General features: G+C 39.6%; 1 protein-coding gene across 2 annotated transcripts; it reads left to right on the plus strand.

Moving 5' to 3' along the window:
* Positions 1-50: 50 nt before the first annotated feature.
* On the plus strand, positions 51-24810 carry LOC115994121 (ABC transporter G family member 11-like). 2 transcript variants are annotated; one of them, XM_031118152.1, is made up of 8 exons: positions 51-567; positions 2546-2625; positions 2997-3461; positions 3651-3737; positions 3831-3953; positions 4076-4270; positions 4409-4495; positions 24136-24810. In XM_031118152.1, exons 1-8 carry the CDS (start codon positions 72-74, stop codon positions 24604-24606), a joined length of 2004 nt encoding a protein of 667 aa, XP_030974012.1. In that variant the 5' UTR covers positions 51-71; the 3' UTR covers positions 24607-24810. The 2 variants fall into 2 exon arrangements, with proteins under 2 accessions (XP_030974012.1, XP_030974011.1); XM_031118151.1 differs by lacking the exon at positions 24136-24810 and adding an exon at positions 4726-5429 and having other exon boundaries at positions 72-567.
* Positions 24811-25357: the final 547 nt, after the last annotated feature.

Below are 25357 nucleotides of genomic sequence, written 5' to 3' on the forward strand. Positions count from 1 at the left end.
AAAAATATCACCTTGCATTGCTATCTCTCTCTCTCTCTCTCTCTCCCTACAGGCTACAGCAAGAAAATAGAATGGATTCTTCAATTAATGTTCCTCGATGGACACCAAACCCAAGTCCATCAAAATCATTACTAAAAGAGGCCGAGACAAGTGCAGGATTTGATGATGATATAGAGATGCAAAGCATAGCTTCTGGAGAAGAAGATGGCAGGTCGACATGTACCACAGACAAAACGTTATTCCCATTTAGCATTGCTCATGACTTCGCTATTTCTAGTGCTCCCCACGTAGAGATTCATGAAGCATCATCTCTAAACTCCCAAGTTACACAAACGTTGGCGATAGAACAAGAAAATCACTTTGCATTCAAGGAAGTTGATTTTGTGTCAAATAGAGATCTAGGTCTTTTCTTGACATGGAAGGAACTGTTGGTTACAGTGCCTGATGGAAAAAGTGGCCGCCGGCCGATACTTGAGGGGCTAACTGGGTACGCTGAACCGGGAAAGATGCTGGCTATCATGGGTCCTTCTGGCTGCGGCAAGTCAACTCTTTTGGATTCTTTGGCAGGTAATCTTTCAATTTCAGAAATGACTGTTTCTTCTTTCTCTTTTTTTATTATTATTATTATTAGGGTCATGCTAACGAATGCCCTTAATAATCAATTTTAGGAAAATTTTGATACCACTCTTATAGGAAATAAAAAAAGTTGTCAAAATATTAATTACTTTTTTTTTTCATTTCCCATAAAAACTTTCTTTAAATGGATTATTAATAAGGGCACTAGTTAGCATTTCCCTTATTATTATATAATAGCCACCAAAAAAGAAAAGCAATCCACAGTCATAGTAGTTAACATACTAAGGAGTGTTTGGTAGAGGTGTTTAAATAACAATTTTCAGTGTTTAAACACTATATCACGTATTTTCACAACACTTTTTAACTTACACGTATTTTTACTACATGTATTTTCAAAACATTTAAACAACAATATTAGAAATCTCTAACAAAAAAGGTCAGAAATCATGAAATTGACATAATAAAGGGTAAAATTATTATAATTTTTTTCTTATAATTGACATTATAATAAATTTATTGATCATAACAAAAAAAAAATTAAGTTATGAAATAGAAATATATTTTCTTTTTTCTAAATAAAACAATTAAGAAGGAACAATTTGTATACTCTACCGACTACCAAATATATTATAAGGTATAGTTTAAAAAAATATAAGTTCTTTCTCCAATAATATTGGTTACCTAATCAAGGTGGAATTTAAAGGTCATACAAAAAAATGTTATACCCACTCCTTCTGTATAGTATATATGTACATCTCTAGTTCTTTTTTTGCTAAGATTGTACATCTCAAATTCGAAGTATTGATTTTGCATTACAATGCAAAATTTATGAAACTAGTGAAAATCTCCTTCCCCTGCCGTTTTAAAACTCTTTTTCTCAGCCTCTCAAAAAAAAAAAAAAAAAAACTCTTTTTCTCTAATTGGTTGTGCTCAAGATATTTATGTAATTTGAGATAAATGGCCTAATTACCTAGGCAATATTTAGACCCCAAATTTTAATTACAATTTTTTTTTTGAGGGAATTACAATTAAGTTAATTAAGATAATTAAACAATTAAGGGATTTATGTAATTAAAATAAATTAACTAAGCCTTGAAATCACAATTGCATAAATAGTCAAATTTAACCAAATAATTTTTCTCAAAAAAAAAAAAAAAAGACCAAATAAATGGCAGGATAGGTCTCGCAAGTCATCTCCTATATATAGTGGAAAATGAGAGTATATATAGTCGATATGGGTAGGGTACAACAGAGGATCCAAATAACAAAATTTCCTATTGTGTTAAGGATTCATAGGATAGGTCTTGCGAGTCATTTCACGAAATCAATTTTCAATTGAATTTTAAAACTTCACACTACTCAACCCACGTGCTATTTTTGTGGGACATGGTCTTGCGAATCATCTACTTCTAGAAGCTTCAAAATTAATGAACCTCCAAACTGAATTTTAAGCCCAACCCAATTACAAATAAAGCTCACAAATTCAATGAAATTAAGCATAAATTACAAGAAATTGATATGGAATAAAGCCAATACTAAATGCAAGGTAATTATAAGAATATATAACTTAACATAAATAATGGGAGATCTACATATCATTTCAATGCAAAATATTCATGTATACATTGCCTTAAAGAATAAACAAGTTAGTAAATAAATAAAGTATGCAACGGAGACATAGAGGGTTTGAGGGGTTTGGAAATAGGATATTAACAGTATCGTGGAATGGGTGAGGGAAGAAGGGATGGATTAAAGAGGAAGAGTGAGATAAGAGTATAAAGGACAAGAAGATAAGAGAGAGAGAGAGAGAGAGAGAGAGAAATCAAAATGAAAGATTTACATATAAGTGGTAATACGGGTTACGTGAGGCTTTGGAAACCAAGTGAAGGAGGAAAATAGAAATATGAAACATTAGTAAATTCCATTGATTTAAATATGGAAGTCATTGATAAGCAACTGGCTATTGCAGGAAGGTTAAGTTCAAATACGCAGCAAACTGGGGAGATCTTGATAAACGGACGCAAAGAAACACTTGCTTTTGGAACATCGGTATGCAAAAAGGGTCATATGTGTGTATTATGTTTACCTGTGGATATGTAACGAGCTTAATCCATCAAAATACTTTCTCATGAAATCGTATGGACTAGATGGTTGTCATTGCTTGATTTCATTGATAATTCAGTGTAGTTTACGATGTTCCTATGTGTTAAAACTTCATTCACTCTTTCTTATGTGTTTATGTTTCTAAATTAAAAAAGAAAAAAGAAATGATCCTTGAAGTACTTCTCATTAATTTCTAAGTCTCAAGGTCTAGATAAATTAGAACTTGGGTTAAAACGTAAACTGTGCAGTGATTTTTTTTTCCCCTAAAAAATGCCTCCTAAATTGCCCTTGATTTTTTCTTACTTTCCGTGATTTAGGCTTATGTGACTCAGGATGACACCTTAATGACAACACTGACAGTAAGGGAAGCAGTATACTACTCAGCGCAACTCCAACTGCCTGATTCAATGTCAAGATCTGAGAAGAAAGAAAGGGCTGAGATAACTATAAGGGAGATGGGCTTGCAAGACTCCATGGACACAAGAATAGGAGGGTGGAGCATAAAAGGCCTTAGTGGTGGACAAAAGAGAAGGGTTAGCATTTGTATTGAAATATTGACGCGCCCAAAGCTTCTTTTCCTTGACGAGCCAACTAGTGGACTAGACAGTGCAGCATCTTTCCATGTCATGAGCAGAATCGTCAAGCTAGCTCGTCAAGATGGAAGGACTGTTATTGCATCAATCCATCAACCAAGCAGTGAAGTTTTTGAGCTCTTCAGCAATCTTTGCCTCCTTTCTACAGGCATAACAATTTATTTTGGTCCTGTTTCAATGGCAGAGGAGGTACAAGAATATTTTTTTTACAATACATTCATGTAAAATCAACATTGTCTCAGCTTTTTAAACCTTATTGAGTTCATCTTTTTTCTTTTAAAAAAAAAAATTTTAAAAAAAAAATCTTTGTAGCATGCATCAAATGAACAGTTCAAAATAAATTTATGAATTCTAGGTATATATAAACTTTTTATGCAGTTGTTTGCTTCAAATGGCTTCCCATGCCCAACTCTGAGAAACCCATCTGATCACTACCTTAGAATTATCAACAAGGACTTTGATGTAGTAAGTATATAGATTTTTCTCATTACCATCCCTCTACTATTTGATATAATCATCATGGATGACAAATTGTGAACCATTCGTTATCAAAACTAGGACATTGGGCAACCTGGTGGCACGATAAGGACTGAGGAAGTCATTAATATTCTCGTCAAGTCATATAAGTCATCCAGGACTTTCCAGAAAGTTCAACAATTGGTATCTAAGATATACCAACAGGTAGTTATTAATGTTAATACTAATTGATCAATCATTATCTTCTTAAAATTGAAAAGAAAGAGAGTTAATTTATAAAAAAATATATAAGTTAATAACTAAGGCTTAAGTTCTTTGTTTTATAGAAAGGAGGAACTTTGGAGAGGAAGGGAAGCCACACAAATTTCATAACCCAGTGCCTAGTTCTAACAAGGAGATCCTTTGTGAACATGTATCGTGATTTAGGCTATTATTGGCTTCGTCTTGCTATCTATATTGCATTGTGTTTATGTGTCGGGACTATCTTCTATGATGTTGGATTCTCCTTTGGCTCCATTCAGGTAATGGATGAATATAATAAATCTTCTATTATGTCTAACAGGGACTACATGTAACATAGTGATCATATCATTCCGAAGCTAATTGATAATTTGAAACCGATAATCTAGTACATGCTCAACTCTATTTTAAATATATAGGCAAGAGGTTCAATGCTGATGTTTGTTGCGGCTTTTCTGACTTTTATGGCAATTGGTGGATTCCCTTCTTTTGTAGAGGACATGAAGGTCGGTCACTTTTTAAATCTTGAATAATTTTATATGAAAGACAATTTAATATAGAATAAAGCTATTACACATCAGAAAAAACAATTGAGACTATGACTTGGTCGTTGAAAATTATGACTTCAAGTCATAGTTTTAGTTGCCTTTTAATGTGTGTAATAAAAAACTTTTTTTTTTTTTTTGGTTGCTACACATACTTTGACCTTTATATTTATTCTTCATCAATATATCAGATCTTTGGGCGTGAAAGATTGAATGGGCACTATGGAGTTGGAGCATATGTGATTGGAAACACGTTGTCTTCCATTCCTTACTTGCTTATCATCTCATTAATTCCTGGAGCAATAGCTTATTTCCTTGTTGGCCTTCAAAAGAGTTTTGAACACTTTGTCTACTTTGCATTGGTCCTCTTTGTGTGCATGATGTTGGTTGAAAGCCTAATGATGATCGTTGCGAGTATAGTGCCAGATTTCCTCATGGGCATCATTACTGGAGCTGGAATACAAGGCGTGATGATGCTAAATGGAGGTTTCTTTCGACTACCAAATGATCTTCCTAAACCTTTTTGGAGATACCCAATGTACTATATTGCATTCCATAAGTATGCCAACCAAGGATTCTACAAGAATGAGTTTGAAGGATTAACATTTCCTAATAACCAAGTCGGTGGTTCACCTTCCATTACTGGTGAAGAAATCTTGCGAAATACTTGGCAGGTAGAAATGGGCTACTCCAAGTGGATTGATCTTGCTATCTTGTTGGGGATGGTGGTTTTATATCGGCTTATGTTTTTGGGCATTGTAAAGGTTGTCGAAAAGGTTAAGCCGATTGTTAAAGCTCTTTGATCTGGACCTTCCAAGCATTCGAAATAGATCGCAAAGAACACTTAGCTAATATTCAATCCTTCACTTCAGGGGTTGAACCGAGAATTTCTGTTTGGGGGCCAAGCTTAAACCATTTATTTGCAATTATTCATGAAAAACTCTAAGTAGAATGTGTGTGTATAGAGATATATATATATATATATATATTAGTTTTATCAAATATAATACTTATTAATCCTTAAAAAACTAAATGACCAATTGAGTATTTTAAGGTCATTCCCCCCCTCCCCCGCCTTAAGTATCTCTTATTCCTTTGAACAACTGAAGCACATAACATTCAAGACATTAAATATATGAATATAATAAGGAAAATGCTGAAACCACAAACTATTTTACAAACTGCCGAAGTGATGAGTAGTTATTAATAAGTAAAAAAATGATGTTAATAGAAATTAAAAACTAAAGTACTGCTACAAGAAGACATAATATTTGTGGGTCCGGGAAGTTTACAATCCGACCCAAACTCTATCTAGGCCCAGCGCCCGTGCCGAGGAGGTCTCTTGCCGAGGACGAATGATCGATGGCCGGGGTGTTAAGGGGAACGGCTGAGAAGCTACCCTGTCCTCGGCACTCCAGAACTTCGATGGGAAGATCAACGTCTTAGTGAAGGCTATCCCCAAATAGCCCCCTGAAGGGGATGTGAGTAGAATGGGGCCCACATGGACGCAGGGTGTAAAATTGGACCAAGGAAAATGCGTCCCATCCTCAGTAAATGCACCTGCCAGTGCCCAGAGCCGATTAATGAGAAAAGACGTTTGGACGGTGCAAACTTCGATCCTAGCAACTAATAGAAAGTAAGAGGGGACGGTTGATGGGATGGACACAGAAATAAGCACCTGTCTGACCAACAAATGGAGGGCTAGGATCAACCAAGACGGACTATATAATAAAAAGGTAGGTGCGCTAATCAGGAGGCTGGGAAAAATGGCCAGAAACCAGAGCCTCCCAGCCCACCTCCAGGAGTAAGATTCCAGGGGTGAAAAAAAACTTAACCATGTATGAATACCACGGAAAACCCACCGCCTGGTGACCAAGGCCTAGCCTTTCAAACCCACGCTCTACAAATGATATTGTTTGGGCCTTTTTATGTACGAGCCCAACACCGCTACGATTCGTCACGAATCGAGTCCTTACAATATTAATAGAAATTAAATAAATAAAAATCATATAAACCAATATGAAACTATAGATAAAAATAAAAATAATAAAAAATAAGTTCAATTTCGTATGTGGTTGTTTGAATAGAAGCCAGAATAAAACATAACCTATCAAGTATCAGTTGGTTTAAAATTAAAGGAAAATAAAATTATAACTCATAGGATAAATAAATATATAGAAATGGTAGGATAAATAAATATATAGAAGAAGAAGAAGAACGAAAAATAGAGGAGTTGAATGCTAAGTGGGAAGGTGAGCATAAAGTATCGGTGGAAGCTTAAATAGGTGGGGTGAAAGCAATTAGATTTAAAGGATAGGAATTTTGAGCTACAGATTGAAGATTGAAAATTGAAAAAGTAAAGCTTCTAAAGCAAGCCAATGGCCTGATATGTGTGGGGGTGTTTCAACTTTCAAATTTCAATAGCAAATGCTAACAGTAAAAGATTGAAAATAAGATTTTAGTAAGCTTGAAAAGAACAAACGTGGACAGGTGCAAGCCAAAGCCGCTACCACATTACTTTGATGGTCAAGAATCACCATTCACCACTCTCCAATGCTTGCCTTTTGGGTTGTGTGAAGAGTGAGCGTTATAAAAAAAATAAAAATAAAAATTTATGCAAGTCTTTCGGTCGATCCTACTAATTTTTTACGAGTATCTTCCAAAATACTAACTAAAAGTTTCAAACCAAAGAACTCATGAATCTAGCCTTCAAAAACCACTAAGCCTTCAAATATACTATACTTTAAAAATTAACAAATTGGAACGTTAGAGGAAAACAAGATTTGAAGGCGAAGAAGATGAAATATCAAAAGGGGAAGAAAAAAAAAACGTGAAACTATTTTATTTAACGAATAAGATTTTAATCATTGGAATGTCAAAAGGGAAAAAAAAAAGTACAAGACAAACACATAATAAAAGCATTTCAGGTAATACAAATCTTTCCAACATATAATAGTATTTTTCAAAGAGGAGATACCCTTTCCATTGAGTTGGGTCAGCTATCTAGGACCAAGCGTAGTTAAGTTGACAAATTAAAAAGAGTTATCAGTTGACAGTTGGGTTGGGATGGATAATAGATTAATGAGACATCAAGAATAAAAACATGTGCATTCAACAGTCATGGGCTGCCAAAACATTGCTGCATATGTACGGCACAATTCTGGTGCCACAAGTCGAGTTATGGTTGGTGGAAGGTGTCCTCACATGAATCCACTATCACTCTTCCACCAACCACAACTCATGTATGTGGCGAGTTGTAGTACAAATTATGCCACAAGTTGTGGCACTAGCAATGCTCATATGTTCGTGGCCAACCCACATCACATGAAATTCACCCCTCCACCAATCACATGTGGCACAAATTGTGCCACAAATTATGGCACTAGCAATGCTCGTATGTACGTGGCCAGCCCACTCCTCATGGAATTAATTAGGAATATAGTAATAGACACTTTTGTTTGTTTTATACTATTAAATGTTTCAACTTTCACATTATTATTGACCTAAAAAGTAATAAAAACTAAAAAGAAAACACCTTTTTCAAATGTTTAAATACTGGTGGAAACGTAATGCAAAATATGCAGTACTCCAACATCGATCACAACAGCTCTGTGTCTATCTCTGTCTACTCCTTAGAAATTCGCCTCTACAGCAAGAAAAGAAATTAAATAGCATGGATTCTTCTTCTTCTTCTTTATCTTCCACTCCAGTTTATGTCCCTCGATGGACACCAAGCCCAACTCAAACAAAGTCGCTTCTGAAAGAACCCGTGACAAGCAGTGCAGGGTTTCATGATGATTTAGAGATGCAAAGCGTAGCTTCAGAAGAAGAAGATAGCACTGAGCAAATGTTCTCATCTAACATTGCTCATTTCACTCCTGGTCCTCACCATTTAGAGACTCGTGAGGCATCAATATCATCATCATCATCGTCTCTACGGTCTGGTTCTCAAGTTACAAAATCGTTTGGTGGAGAACAGGGCAATTACGTTGCTGGTTTTGTGTCAAATAGAGAAGGGCTTTTCTTGACATGGAAGGATCTGTGGGTTACAGTGCCTGATGGGAAAAAAGGGCGTCGCCCAATACTTCAGGGGCTGACTGGGTATGCTGAACCTGGAGAGATGCTGGCTATCATGGGTCCATCTGGCTGTGGCAAGTCTACTCTCTTGGATTCTTTGGCAGGTAATTAACAATTATTGGCCAACATTTCAAAATGACTGGCTTAATTTATTTTGAAGAAAAGTAGAAGAAGAAGAAACCTCGATATACTACTTCCCAATTTCTGTTCAATTATGATATGATCTTTCACTTTTGGAAGGGCCATTTACTCCCATCCTTCGTAGTGGTTGAAACTAGAAAGCAACAGACTAGGGGAAAATGCTGGTTTCCCATAAATGGCACCTAAAATGCCATTTATGTGGCACCTACGATGCCATTTACGTGACACCAGTATTACTCGGAAAAATGCATGCATTTTATTTGTTGGATAGTCAAAATAGAATTTAAAAATATTATTAGTATTAAGTGAAAAGACAATGCTACCTGTAAGGACGCGATTTGTAACGACCCGCAACAGTGTTGGGTTCGTACGTAAAAAGGCCCAAATAATATGATTTGTAGAGCGTGGGTGTAAAGAAGTAGGTTAACTGTGGTATATTAAAAAGATTCACTCTCACGTATATTGAAGGTCTAAAGTTGGAACAATGATCGTTCTCTTTGGTGATCGATACAGGACTTTTTCTCTCTTTTTGCTCTTCTTCTTTTGTCTGTGCTTTCCTCTCTTTTTCTTTTTCTGTTCCGATCCCCTTCTGCATGCTCCTCTTTTAGTTTATATACCCCCCTTTGGGTTCCATCCTCACCGCACACATGTAGGTTGGGTCCGGAGGATTTCTTTCTGTCCCATCTAGCACCTCCTAGAACTTCCTATGGGCAGCTGTAAGGCTACTTCCTTACTGTTCAGGTATCACCTCCACATTAATGCGGCCAGAGAGTTGGTTGAGAGATCATTAATGCGGAGGCAGCTGTAGTTATAGATATTTGTTTGTCTTATCTCTTTCATCCTTGGTCGGTTATTCTATCTTTTGTGGTGACCTAATTCTGAGGTCTGGTTGCAAGAAGACCGCGTCCTGATCGTCCTCGAACGAATACTGCCGAGGAGTATGGCATCCTCGGACGGATACAGAACTCTACCCTTGTGACATTGACTACCATCCCCTTCAGTAACTACCTTATGACCTGACTTGGCCTCCTCGGACGGATATGCATCCTCGGATGGGCCACAGGCCCAACAATCCTGAACGTAATGGGCCTATTGATCGAACGGTCCCCATAATAGCCCCTCAAAATCCTACTTTTCGACTCCTCGGGAGAGAAAGTGGATTTTGACGTCATAAGTCCGTACTTACGCGTGTTTTGGGGCATGCCCCTAACGCTTCAGCATCCCGATTTTGGCAGCATTAAATTTTGACAACACCCTTGTCTCCCACGTTCGATGGTGAGATCTAAATCAAACGGCAGAAGGTTTCCCTTGTTTTGTGAGCGGGAATTTCACCGCTCACAATCCTCACATGACTATAAAGGCGTCTTCTAACTGACCCTGTACTTTATCTTCGATGATTACGTGGTTTCAGAGCTCATACATTGAACCTGCCTTTCTTCATCCTTCGTTACTTTCCTAGCGACTACAAATAATCGTATTTTGTCTGAGGTCCTTCCTTTGAACCTGTAAGTCCTCTCGAAGTTTCTACCACTTTCATTTCAAGCCCAACAGTTTTTTCTGTTTAAGTCTTTTTAGAAAAATGGGGAAATAAAAGAATCCATTTCGATGTCTCGTTGAGTCCGAGGAAGGTATTAGAAATTTTCGCTCTAAGTACAACATCCCCCCAACGGTGGGGATGAGATACGCAGCCCAAGGGGAATGGGTTGATGCCAGGCAAACTGGGGAAGTAGTTATTCCCATGATTGCCTTTATAGAGGGCGGGATGACTATCCCCATGGGTAGTATCACTAGGAGTTATCTCAATTTCTTTAGGCTATCCCCCACCCAATGTGCTCCCAACATGTTTAGGGTCTTGGGAAGTATAGACGCTTTGAACAGGAGAATGGACTTAAAGCTAACCCATCATGATGTGAATTGGGTGTATAGCCTCCATCACTTAACCGACCAGGGATATTATCTCAAGTCGAGATATCTTGAAGTAAGGCTAATTCAGTGCCTCCCCACTTCAAATAAGAACCTAAAGGAGGACTTCTTTATTCTCTCTGGGGAATGGCACGATGGTTTGCCATGCCCAATAGTAGAGGGAACACCAGGTGGGCGTGTAGTTATTGATCTATACTATTTAGTTCGTGAACACATTTCGTTTACTTTTATTATTTTTGTCTCCTACAATTTTAACTGTAGAATCAACGGTTTTGCAGATAGACGCTACACGAAACTCAATCTCAGGTTAGTCAATAAGGCGAGCCTAGATAAGTTATTGAAGGCTGAAATATACGTGAATGAGACTGACGGTCAGCTCCGGGCAGCACACTTGATTCTCGGCTATACCCCCCTTTCTTTTGCTTTTCAGGCGCCGAGGTGCGTGATCAGAGCACGCGATCCTCAGCTTCACCGTATCAGTGTCGCCTACGAAGGGTTCATTGTTCCAGAGGGTATTCCGCTTCCCCAGTACACACCTCGCACAGAGCCTCTTTTCGTAGCCAGCGTCTCAGCGGGAACTTCTTCACCCTTACCTTCCCTTAGGAAAAAGGGAATAAAAAGGGGAAGGAAAAAGGAAAAAGGCGAGGAAACCGTGGTAACAATACCTGAGTCCTCAGACGATGTTGGGATTTTTGATCAGCCCACAAGCCCCGAGGAAGACCCTGACGAGATGGGGATACAAAGAAAACCCCAGAAAAGCTTGTTGGAGCTGATGGAAGGTCAGTAGGGAAAGAATGTACCTGCAAACACAATACCATCCCAGGCTTCATCTCTTTTAGCTAGGTCTCCTCCTCCTGCTCCTCGCCACCCTCCTCGATCATCTCCACAACCAGCGCCTCCCAACACTGCTGAGCAAAAAAGGCACAGAGAACAGAAGGGCAAGGAGGTGGCGGATACGAGCAAGTCTCATCTCACTCGAAAGGAGGATGTCCAACGAGCTGCAAAGCAGCAGAAAACTAAGCACCAAGCCACACGGGGCCAAGAGAAATCTGATTCCCCACATCCTGAGCCGCAAGCATGGTTGCCAGTACCTATGCATGGTGGGGAGCCCCTGTGAGTTGATGCCTCTATAAGGGATTTTAACGGCGACATAGGGTGTCACGTAGCCTCGGCCATAGAGGAAGCCCTATTGCTCCCGAAAGACATGGCCGAAATAAGGAATATGAGGAAGAATGAACTCGTCCTCGACAACAAACGATATTTGGGCATGGCAAGAAGCTATCTATTATCCTTTTTCATTCTATGACTGTTAGTCACTAATATGCACCTTTCATTGACTATAGTGGTAACCCCCCTTTTTTTTTTTTACAGATCATCCAGAATACTTTCAAGTTAGATGAGATGCTCAATGCCTGTTCTGATCAGCTGGATGGCGAAAGGAAAAGACGAGCAACGGCTGTACAGACTTTGTCCAAATCTGAACAGGACTTGGCTGACGCTAGGAAAAAACTACAGATCGAAGAGCAAGCTCGCAAGAGCGCCGAGTCGGAATTAAAAGGCTACCAGAAGCAAGCCGAGGACTAAGCAAGGCTTCTGCGCGAGACGAATGCCGAGCTAAAGAAGACTCAAGAGCAAGCTCTTGCTCTTAAGAAGCACCTGGAGGAAACTCAGAAGTTAAGGGAGCGAGCTGAAAAGTTCAAAGAGCAAACCGAGAAAGCGAAAATCAACGCCGAACAGGCAATGAACGACGCTGAGCAGAGAGGCTACGAAGTTGGTATAGTTGAAACTGAGAAGGCTTTGAGAGCCGAGGTTCCGGAGGTATGCCGTATCTACTGCACAAGAACTTGGAGCGAAGCTCTTAACCGTGCTGGGGTTGAAGCCTCATCTGAGTTACGTAGGCCAGAGAACGTATTCTATCCCAAGGCGATACGCCCCTCAGTTCTTCAACCCCATCAGGCTGATGCTCCTTCTCCAGTTATTATCCTAAACGAAGAGGTTTTGCCTCGCAATTCTCCTCCTCGCGGCCAACCGAAACCAGCTAAAGAGGGACTTGCCCCTCCAGGAGCTTCCCCAGACAAGACCACCACCGCTTCAGAGGCAGAGACGGCCTCCCAGGGTTTTCAACGGGAACTGAACTCTACAGTTTTACCAACTGGGGGCATTACCAAAGCCAAAGATGGAATCACAACTTCGGAGGCAGATTTACCCGCCAGCCAGAACCCACAGATCCAGTTGAAATTAAAAAAGTAGAACCTGTTTTGTAACTTAATTAGACACTTAGTAGAGGGCTTCCTTGCTTACTTTCTTATCGCTCTTGCGGCTCTATGTTATCTTTGCATTCGTTCACTTTGTCATTGTAATTTCAGATGGGTTCATTTCAACCACCTTCTTGGTTGTACGCCAACTTGCGTCCAAAGATCTCCCTCTAACTCCTCAATGAATGTTACAGGACATTATTTCCCATCCAGTTTATGATTAGAAGATCTATCACAACTCTGTTACTGTCCGATAATTCAATACATAACATAGGAGGTTAACTTTTTCCAAGTTTGCGGTCCAAGGACCTGGCATAACTTAGTTCCTGTTTAACAATTCAATACAAATCATAGGATGTTAATTTCCACTAAGTTTGCGATCCGAAGACCTGGCATAGCTTAGTTTCTGTTTAATATTTCAATAGGCAATATAGGATGTTAATTTCCACTAAGTTTGCGATCCGAGGACCTGGCATAACTTAGTTTCTGTTTAACATTTCAATATAAATCATAGAATGATAATTTCCACTAAGTTTGCAATCCGAGGACCTGGCATAACTTAGTTTCTGTTCAACATTTCAATAGGCAATATAGGATGTTAATTTCCACTAAGTTTGCGATCCGAGGACCTGGCATAACTTAGTTTCTGTTTAACATTTCAATATAAATCATAGGACGTTAGTTTCCACTAAGTTTGCGATCCGAGGACCTGGCATAGCTTAGTTTCTATTTAACATTTCAATAGGCAATATAGGATGTTAATTTCCACTAAGTTTGCGATCCGAGGACCTGGCATAACTTAGTTTTTGTTTAACATTTCAACATAAATCATAGGACGTTAATTTCCACTAAGTTTGCGATCCGAGGACCTGGCATAGCTTAGTTTCTGTTTAACATTTCAATAGGCAATATAGGATGTTAAGTTCCACTATGTTTGCGATCCGAGGACCTGGCATAACTTAGTTTCTGTTTAACAATTCAATATAAATCGTAGGACGTTAATTTCCACTAAGTTTGCGATCCGAGGACCTGGCATAGCTTAGTTTCTGTTTAACATTTCAATATTAAATATAGGATGTTAATTTCCACTAAGTTTGCGATCCGAGGACCTGGCATAACTTAGTTTTTGTTTAACAATTCAATATAAATCATAAGATGCGAGTACAGGTTGTATGGTTGACGTAAGTTTAAAAGAAAATATTGGAATTGAAACACTTTTATTAATAATAATACCTCTTGAGATTATTTACATTCCAAGGATGGAGTACAGGTTTTTCATCTAGGTCCTCTAGGTAGTAGGCTCCTATTCCTGCTACAGAAGTGATCCGATATGGCCCCTCCCAATTAGGTCCCAGTTTTCCCCAATTTGGGTTCTTAGTGGCCCCAAGGACTTTCCTCAGCACCAGATCTCCTACGGCTAACGGCCTCATCCTCACATTGCAATCATAGCCCTGCTTGAGTTTATGTTGGTAATAAGCTAGTCGAACCATCGCGCTCTCCCTTCGTTCTTCAATCAGGTCCAAACTTTTCTCCAACATCGCATCGTTGCTACCCGAAGAGAATGTACTGGTCCTTAACGTTGGGAATCCAGTTTCCAGGGGAATGACGGCCTCGGCCCCATAGGTCATGGAAAAGGGAGTTTCCCCCATCGAACGTCGGGGTGTTGTCCGATACGTCCAAAGCACATATGGCAATTCTTCCGCCCATTTTCCTTTCGTGTCATCCAATCTCTTCTTAAACCCATTGACTATTACTTTGTTAACAGTTTCAGCCTGCCCATTGCCTTGTGGATAAGCCGGAGTGGAGTATCTATTTCTTATTCCCAATTCTGAACAATATTCCCTAAAGGCATTGCTATCGAATTGGAGTCCATTATCTGAGACAAGAGTTCGAGGAACTCCAAATCGTGTAACAATGTTCCTCCAAACAAACTTCTTCACATCTACGTCCCTGATGTTCGCCAAGGGCTCAGCTTCAACCCATTTAGTGAAGTAGTCTGTGCCGACCAGTAGATACTTCTTGTTTCCTATGGCTTTAGGAAAAGGGCCGACAATGTCCAGCCCCCACTGCGCAAAAGGCCAAGGGCTAAAGAGAGGGTTAAGAGCTCCTCCCGGTTGGTGGATATTCGGAGCATATCTTTGACACTGATCGCATTTCTTAACGTACTCCTACGCTTCCCTCCGCATACTGAGCCACCAATAACCTTATGTGAGGACTCGGCACGATAGGGACCTTCCCCCTGTATGGCTCCCACAGATGCCCTCATGCAACTCCTCCAGTATCAACTATGCCGTCTCAGGAGGCACACAGAGCAGGTACAGCCCAGAGAAAGACCGTTTATACAACTTTTTATCCTCGGATAACCAGTACCGAGGAGCCCTCCTTCGTATTTTCTCAGCCTCCACCTTATCGTCGGGCAATACGTCACTTTCAAGGAATTTTAATATGGGATCCATCCAGCTTGACGACGGATTAGTTTGTCTGATTTGGCAAACCTCATTTTCTGGTAAGGTAGGGGTACACAGGTCTTCGACGATAATCATCTGAGGAAAATTTCGTACCGAGGAGGTGGCAAGGGTCGCCAAGGAATCAGCGTGAGTATTTTCACCTCGAGGGATATGCAACAAGTCAAAAGACTTGAACTTCGTTCGTAGACGCCTAACCCGGTCCAGATACCCTTGCATCCTCAGGTCTCGGGCCTCCAATTCTCCCTTCACCTGGCCGACTACCAATCTCGAGTCTGAGAATAACTTCACTGCCTTTCCGCCCATTTTATGGACCATACCCATTCCCATTATCAAAGCTTCGTATTCTAATTCATTGTTAGTAGCCGAGAACCCTAATCTTAACGACTTCTCGATGATGACCTCTTCAGGGGATATCAACACCAATCCCAATCCTGCTCCCCGTTGGTTTGCAGCCCCATCTACGTACACCTTCCATAAAGACTCTCCTTGTGCGGATATTAGGCCAACTGATTTTTCATCCATGTGATCTCGATTCCTATTAACTTCCTCTGGCCACTCAGCGAATTCAGCCACCAGATCGGCAAGGATTTGACCTTTTACAGAGGTGCGAGGCATGTATTTGATATCAAAAGTGCCCAGAATCGTGCCCCACTTGGCAATTCTTCTGGTGTAATCAGCACTTCTGAGTATGGACTTGAGAGGCAGTTGGGTCAAGACAACCACAATGTGGGCTTGAAAGTAATGCGGAAGTTTGCGTGTTGCATGAACTACCGCCAGTATAGCCTTTTCTAATGACAGATATCTCACCTCGGCTTCATGGAGGGATTTACTTACATAATAAACCGGCATTTGGACGCCATTGTCTTCTCGTACTAAGACGAAACTAACTGCATGAGGGGCTACCTCCAAATAAGCATACAACACCTCATCCACCTCAGGGCTAGACATGATAGGCGGCTTGGACAAGTAATCTTTCAACTGCTGGAACGCTTCAGCACACTCCGCGGTCCATTCAAATCCTTGCCACTTATGTAATAGGCGGAAAAAAGGACGACACCTCTCAGCCGACCTGGAGATGAACCGATTCAACGCAGCAGTCATCCCAGTCAGTTTCTGCACCTCTTTTGGATTCCGAGGTACTTGCAAATCGTTAATGGCCCTAATCTGGTCCGGATTCACTTCAATTCCTCTGTGGGTCACCATATACCCTAAGAATTTCCCGGAACCTACACCAAAGGAGCACTTCGAAGCATTCAAGCGCAGCTTGTGTTTTCTCAATATCCCGAAGATACTCGTGAGGTCTTCCACATGTTCGGACACCACTTTACTTTTCACAACCATATCATCGATATAAACTTCAATACTTCTACTCAGTTGCGGTTCAAACATTTTCGTCATCATGCGTTGGTATGTAGATCCAGCGTTTTTCAAGCCGAAGGGCATCACCTTGTAATGGTAATTCCCAATCGGGGTCACAAAAGCAGTCTTCTCCTGATTGTCAGTGGCCAGCGGTATTTGGTGATACCCTTGGAAGGCATCCAAGAAACTCATCCTGGGGTGACCCACGGTCGCGTCCACCAACTGGTCGATCTTTGGCATGGGAAATGGATCCTTGAGGCAGGCCTTATTAAGATCCGTGAAGTCCACGCACACCTGCCATTTTCCAGTCTTCTTTTTTACTACCACCGTATTGACCAACCACTGAGGGTAAAAAACTTCTTTGATAGTCCCAGCCTATTTGAGCTTGGCAACTTCGCTTCTAATCGCCTCGGCATGCTCCTTCGATGGTCGCCGAGGAGGTTGTCTCCTGGGCATGATGGCAGGGTTCACATTGAGTCGGTGACAAATGAAATTCGGGTCCAACCCTAGGGCCTCATACGGGTCCCATGCAAAAACGTCCACATTGGCTCGGAGGAATTCCAGCAAACTCGCTTTCTCTTGCAAAGGTAATTTGGCCCCAATCTGGAAGAATTTTTCTAGATCATCAGCAACAACTACCTTCTCCAAATCTTCACACTCTACCCCACTGGCTGGTATGTCTAAGCCTGATACTGGGGGCTTTAATTGCTATAACTCATTGTCGGCCGTAGCCGAGGTTTTTGCTTCTAGCCAGTGCTATATAGCCGCTACTAGGCACTGCCGAGCAGCCGCCTGACTTCCTACTATTTCCAGCACTTGGTTTCCGGATGGGTACTTCACCTTCTGATGTAGGGTGGACGAAACCGCTTTAAGGGTGTGAAGCCAAGGTTTGCCCACAATAGCCGTGTACGGAGAAAAAACATCTACGATAATAAAGTCCACCTCCACCACATCCGTACCTGACTGCACGGGCAGCCTAATTAGCCCCATGGGAGTGACCAACCTTCCCTCAAAACTTACTAGAGGAGAATTATAGGCTGTTAAGTCCTCTAGCTTCAAACCTAGCCCTTTGTACAAGTCTGGATACATCACATCCACAGCGCTTCCCTGATCAACCATCACTCTTCTGACATCATACCCGCTAATCCTCAATGTTACCACCAGAGCATCCTCATGGGGCTGTATGGTCCCAACCATATCCTCATCTGAAAAACCTAAAATCAAGGGGACACGCCTCTTGGCTTTCTTCAATGCTTGAGAATGATCCACGACCGGGGATCGAGACACCGACAACACTCTGGAGGGGCAAGATCCAGTCCTTCCCGGGGCCGCAAAGATAACGTTAATCGTACCCAGGGGGAGCCTTGATGAAGCGTCCCCACACACCTCGGAACCTGCCTGGCTCGCCCTTCCGCTGGAGTGGTGTAAAAGTTGCTTTAGTTTCCCTTCACAGACCAACTGCTCCAAGTGGTCCCACAAATTCCTGCAGTTATCCGTCGTGTGGCCATGATCCTAATGATAATGACAATACAAACTCGGGTTGCGTTTCCTAGGCTCTCCCGTCATCTTGTTCGGCCATTTGAAGAATGGCTCGTTCTTTATCTTTTCTAACACCTGCTGCACTGGCTCCCGAAATACTGCATTAACAACCTGAGCGTCCGCCGAAGCCGACTGCCCACCAAAATCCCTCCGTGGTCGGCTGTTATTATATCGGTCCGACCTGAAATCCCTCCTCTCTTGAGGGATCACCTTGGCCTTTCCTCTCCCCTGAAGTTTATCTTCCTCTACCCTTCTGTACTTATCTATTCTATCCATCAGTTGGGGCACACTAGTGACAGGTTTACCCGTCAGGGACTTCCTCAAATTGTGATCAGCTGGGAGACCTGCTTTGAAAGTGGTTATAGCCACGGGATCGTTCTTTCCCTCTATTTCGTTAAACATTTCCCAGTACCTGTCTGAGAAACTCTTGAGAGTCTCGCCCTCTCGCATAGACAAAGTCAGCAAGGATCCCAAAGGCCGAGGAGTCCTGCTGCATGTAATAAAGCGAGCACCAAAAGCCCGAGTCAGTGTTTTGAAAGATCCAACAGAATTGGCCCTTAAGCCATTGAACCATCTCATCGTCGTCGGACCCAAACTCGATGGAAAAATCTTGCACATCAAAGCCTCATCCCTGGAGTAAATAGCCATCTTCTGGCTGTAATAACTTACATGTTCCACCGGATCCGAGTGGCCATCATACAGAAAAAACGTAGGCTGATGGAACACCCGAGGAGGGGTAGCATCGTCTATGTTCCTCGTAAAGGGCGACTTGGAAATTTGACTCAAGGCTTTGTTCATGGCATCGTTTCCCAAGCCCTTGTCAGTTGGACTTCTACGCTTACGTCGACGGCGGCGCTCCTCTTCATAGGAGAAAGTCTCGCTTGGTGGAGTTCTCGATCTCCGCCTATAACTAGTTCCATCCGACTCCTCAGATGATGGCTCGGAGCATGGTGGGGAACGCTCCCGCCGTGCATGGCGCAGCTCTCTTTTCAAATCTGCAATCTCACGTTGCATATTCCCATCATGCTTCGCGTGGAGACGTGACTCTTCCCACGAGAGTGGCTCCTGGTTGTATGAGTTGTATGTACACTCCCTTCATGGCCTTCTCTCCGTTCAGGACTCCTTCGAGGACCACCATGCTAAGAGCCCCTAGACTCCGCTTGGTGCAGGTTGACATTCTCCTGATGAGGTCCCGTCGCGAGATGATGTGGACCCACTTCCTCCATCAGAAACGTTGCACCAGAATTCCTCTAAGCTAACACAAGCTCTTCCCACAGACGGCGCCAATTGTAAGGACGCGATTTGTAACGACCCGCAACAGTGTTGGGTTCGTACGTAAAAATGCCCAAACAATATGATTTGTAGAGCGTGGGTGTAAAGAACTAGGTTAACTGTGGTATATTAAAAAGATTCACTCTCACGTATATTGAAGGTCTAAAGTTGGAACAACAATCGTTCTCTTTGGTGATCGATACAGGACTTTTTCTCTCTTTTTGCTCTTCTTCTTTTGTCTGTGCTTTCCTCTCTTTTTCTTTTTCTGTTCCGATCCCCTTCTGCATGCTCCTCTTTTAGTTTATATACCCCCCCTTGGGTTCCATCCTCACCGCACACGTATAGGTTAGGTCCAGAGGATTTCTTTCTGTCCCATCTAGCACCTCCTGAAACTTCCTATGGGCAGCTGTAAGGCTGCTTCCTTACTGTTCAGGTATCATCTCCACATTAATACGACCAGAGAGTTGGTTGAGAGGTCATTAATGCGAAGGCAGCTGTAGTTATAGATATTTGTTTGCCTTTTCTCTTTCATCCTTGGTCGGTTATTCTATCTTTTGTGGTGACCTAATTCTGAGGTCTGGTTGCAAGAAGACCACGTCCTGATCGTCCTCGGACGAATACTGCCGAGGAGTATGACGTCCTCGGACGGATACAGAACTCTACCCTTGTGACATTGACTACCATCCCCTTCAGTAACTACCTTATGACCTGACTTGGCCTCCTCGGACGGATATGCATCCTCGGTTGGGCCACAGGCCCAACAATCCTAAACGTAATGGGCCTATTGATCGAACGGTCCCCACACTACCAAAATAAAAATAAAAATTTCACAATCTTTTTTTATACTTTATTATAAATTATTAAATTAATAAGTTGTAATTAGAGTATCATGTATAACTTTCATTTAAGCTTATCATTGATGTCACTTACATTTAGTCAACTTAAATCTTATGTTAACATCAATAGTTATTAAAAGGCACTACCAAACTATTTTAGGGTCCTATTAACATGTGTAGATAGAATTCTACTTTAAAATAATTTAAATGTATGTATGTATATATATATATATATATATATGTACAAAACTCCTTTTTGAAGAATTGAACCCCAACTCTTGCACATCGCTCCACTAGAACTTATATTTATAAAGTAATCATTACATCAAAGGTGCACGGTAGTCAAACACTATTTTTATGGAAATATTAAAAACTGTCAAAAAATTAATAATTTTTTCTTTTTCATAAAAATTTTTAAAAATATATTTAAACTAATATTTTTAGGGCATTCATTAACTATTCTCAATATTTTAAAAATGTATTGACTAATTAGCTATAAATGAGTGATTGTAACCGGTTACGTAGACTATACTAATCTAGTTGTTGTGCTATTGAATCATACACATATAAAATAAGATTATTATATTGAATCATATATATATATATATATATATAAAAGATTATGTCCATTCCTTATATGGAAAAATTATTAGGTACTCCCGAAATACCATAAATATGTAGTCCCCCCTCTCACATGAATGGTGACTCCCACTATGAATTTAATTAGTGGAACCCACCATTCATGTGAAAGGAGAGAGTACGTATTTATGGTACTCCAGAAGTACACAATAATTTCCCTCTTATATGTACATCTTTTGTCTTGTAGTATTTACTTTGAAGTAAAGTTAATACATACAATAATTGTACATGATATAACAAGGTTTTTTTTTTTTTTTTTTTTTTGTTGAGAAAAAGATATAACAAGGGTTATTATCAAGTAACAAGTGGTATAACTTCTTACGATGTTACATCACTCTATACGTTTTTTTTAGATTAATATTTTGAGAATTTCACCATTAGATGACATATTCTCTTTTTACTTTGTGTTTTATGATAGTTCACCTATGGATTTGTGAGGTTTTCATCATTCGAATTTGAATGGTGTATTCCACTGTTCTGTAAGGATATGTGGTGGTTTTACAAAAAATTATGCTTATTCGTGAAATTTGTGTATAAATACTTAATGTAATTTACTAATGTATATGGTTATTTATTTATTTATTTATTTGCATAAATTAATAAGCATCTGGGAAGATTAAGTTCAACTAGAGAGAGAAAACTACGACTCATAAGCAAGTAATTACTGCAAGGAGATTAAGTTCAAATACGCAGCAAACTGGGGAGATCTTCATTAATGGACGCAAAGAGACTCTTGCTTTTGGAACTTCGGTATGTGAAAAAGAGTCATATGTGTTTATTGTGTAGGAACTTCGGTGTGTGAAAAAGGGTCGGGTCATATGTGTTGTGTTTATTGTGTTTATGTATATGAATTATAATGTTCTTGGTCTATCAAAATAGTTTCTCTTAAATGTAGGCCTTTGGCTTTGTTATCATTAATTAATAATGATCACAACAATAATGTGGCTTTTTCCGGTCTAGAGCTAAATTTGTGCTACATCTTACACTTGTTTTAATGCTATCATCATATTAACCCCTAAAATGATCTGTTTATGACTTCGTTGATGACTAATGAGGTAAATGATATGTGTTGTGAATCACTCTACTTATTCAAGAACTTTCAATTTCCATGTCACAGCAACAGTAATTCCTTATGAGCTAAAATCATGGTGTAGGCTTACAAATCGAGAGAGTAATGAATATCTAAACACAATAAGTAAATGTTTAAATTGCTATTTTTATCATTGATGACACATCACTTTATATTGTAAAGCTTATGTAATAATACATCATTCTTAGATAAATTAGAACTTTAGTGTAAAACCAATACCTAAACTGGGCTTTGATTTTCCCCCCCCCCTAAAAATTGTTTCACAATTTGCCCTTAATTTCTTTATGTTGTAATAATGGCCTCTCTTACTTTCCATGATTTAGGCCTATGTGACTCAGGATGACACCTTAATGACAACACTTACAGTAAGGGAAGCTATGTACTACTCTGCACAACTCCAACTGCCTGATTCAATGTCAAAATTCGAGAAGAAAGAAAGGGTTGAGATGACTATAAAGGAGATGGGCTTACATGACTCAATGGACACAAGAATAGGAGGGTGGAGCATAAAAGGCCTTAGTGGTGGACAAAAGAGAAGGGTTAGCATTTGTATTGAAATATTGACACGCCTAAAGCTTCTTTTCCTTGACGAGCCAACTAGTGGACTAGACAGTGCAACATCTTTCCATGTCATGAGCCGCATCGTTAAGCTAGCACGTCAAGATGGAAGGACTGTTATTGCATCAATTCATCAACCAAGCAGTGAAGTTTTTGAGCTCTTCAACAATCTCTGCCTCCTTTCTACTGGCATGACAGTCTATTTTGGGTCCATTTTAATGGCAAAGGAGGTACAACAATAATTTCTTCTACAATGCATGTAAAATCGACATTTTTGTCACCTTGTTTAACCTTATTGAATTCTTCTTTTCAATGGAAAAAAAGGACTAAAAAATAAAATCTTATCAGCATGCATCAAACAAATTGTTTCCAAATAATTATGAAATGTTTACATGTAATTTCTATGAGGTTTTTTGCTTCCAATGGCTTCCCATGCCCAACTCTGAGAAACCCATCTGATCACTATCTTAGAACTATCAACAAAGACTTTGATGTAGTAAGTATATATATTTTTCTCATTACCATCCTTACTCTTGAATATAATCATCATGGCCATGGGGTACACAAATTGTTTAAAACTCATGTAAACCCTTTGCTTTCAAACACTAGGGCATCATACAAGACCCTGATGGCACAACAAGCACTGAAGAAGTCATTAATATTCTCATCAATTCATACAAGTCATCTGGGACTTTCCAAGAAGTTCAGCACCTGGTATCTAAGATATGCCAACAGGTAAATAAGTTTATAGTTATTATTGTTAATGACTTAATGCTAACTCATCAATCATTCCCCATAAAGACACAAGTAACTATGAGGCTGAGTTTTTTGTTTTATAGAATGAAGGAACTTTGGAGAAGAAGGGAAGCCAAGCAAGTTTCATTACACAGTGCCTAGTTATTACAAGTAGATCCTTTGTGAACATGTATCGTGATCTGGGCTATTACTGGCTTCGGCTTGCAATCTATATTGCATTGTGTTTATGTGTTGGAACTATATTCCATGACATTGGCTTCACTTTTGGTTCCATTCAGGTAATTGATGGAAATATAGGTATATACATATACAAATCATTTTTCTGAAAAGCAAACATCCTAGCTAATATTGATTATTTCAAAAAGTGATGTTTATTGCACACTCTAATCCAAAATTTTGCACAAACCCCCCAAATAACAGAACTCTTGACTTAAAGTCATGATTTCAAGTTTATACTATTTCAAAATGATTATCTGATTTAACTTTATTCTAAATTTCTAGGCAAGAGGTTCAATGCTGATGTTTGTTGCAGCTTTTCTAACTTTTATGGCAATTGGTGGATTCCCTTCTTTTGTAGAGGACATGAAGGTTAGTTATTTTTTAAATCTCTAATAATTTTATATGCAACACAATTTTGTATCAATTAATTGGATGTACTTTGACCTTGTTATATTCTTCGATGTATCAGATCTTTGGGCGAGAAAGATTGAATGGGCACTACGGTGTTAGTGCATATGTGATTGGAAACATATTTTCTTCCCTTCCTTACTTGCTTATCATCTCTCTACTTCCAGGAGCAATAGCCTATTACCTAGTTGGCCTTCAAAAGAGTTTTGAACACTTTGCCTACTTTGTGTTGGTCCTCTTCGTATGCATGATGCTAGTTGAAAGCTTAATGATGATTGTTGCTAGTATAGTGCCAGATTTCCTCATGGGTATCATTACTGGTGCTGGAATACAAGGTGTGATGATGCTTAATGGAGGTTTCTTCCGATTGCCAAATGATCTTCCTAAACCTTTTTGGAGATACCCAATGTACTACATTGCATTCCATAAGTATGCAAACCAAGGATTCTACAAGAATGAGTTTGAAGGATTAACATTCCCTAATAACCAAGCCGGTGGGTCATCTACAATAACTGGTGAAGAAATCTTGTGAAATACTTGGCAGGTAGAAATGGGCTACTCCAAGTGGATTGATCTTGCCACTTTGTTGGGGATGGTGGTTTTATATCGACTTATGTTTTTGGGCATTGTAAAGATTGTCGAAAAGGTTAAGCCGGTTGTTAAAGCTCTTGGATCTGGGCCTCCCAAGCATTCAAAACAGATTGCAGAAAACCCTTAGCTAATATTCAATCCTTAACTTCAGAGGCCGAACTGAGAATTGCAATTTAGGGCCAAGCTTAAACTATGGTATTTGCAATTTTTTTTTTTTTTTTGAGATAATATAGACAGAAGACATAGGAAATGGGCCGGAAAGGAGGGGGTGGAAATCGTATTTGCAGTTATTCATGAAAAACTCAAAGTAGAATATATAGTTTTATCAATATACTAATACTTAATAAAACTAAATGACCAAATGATCAATTGAGTATCTTAAGGTCATTTCCCCCTTAGGTTTCTCTTATTCCTTTGAACAACCATAAGTCCATAACATTCAAGAAATTAAATATATGAATATAATAAGGAAAATGGTAAAACTACAAACTATTACAAACTTTTGATATGTGATGAGCGGTTATTAATAAGTAAAAAAGTGATGTTAGTTGAAATTAAAATCTAGACTACATCTATAGGAAGACATAATATTAATAGAAATTTTTTTAAAAAAATCATATAAGACAATATGAAACTAGAGTAAAAAAATGATGTTAGTAGAAATTAAAAACTAGACTACATTTACAAGAAGA

Source organism: Quercus lobata, chromosome 6 (assembly GCF_001633185.2).
Source record: "Quercus lobata isolate SW786 chromosome 6, ValleyOak3.0 Primary Assembly, whole genome shotgun sequence".
NCBI classification, from domain to species: domain Eukaryota; kingdom Viridiplantae; phylum Streptophyta; class Magnoliopsida; order Fagales; family Fagaceae; genus Quercus; species Quercus lobata.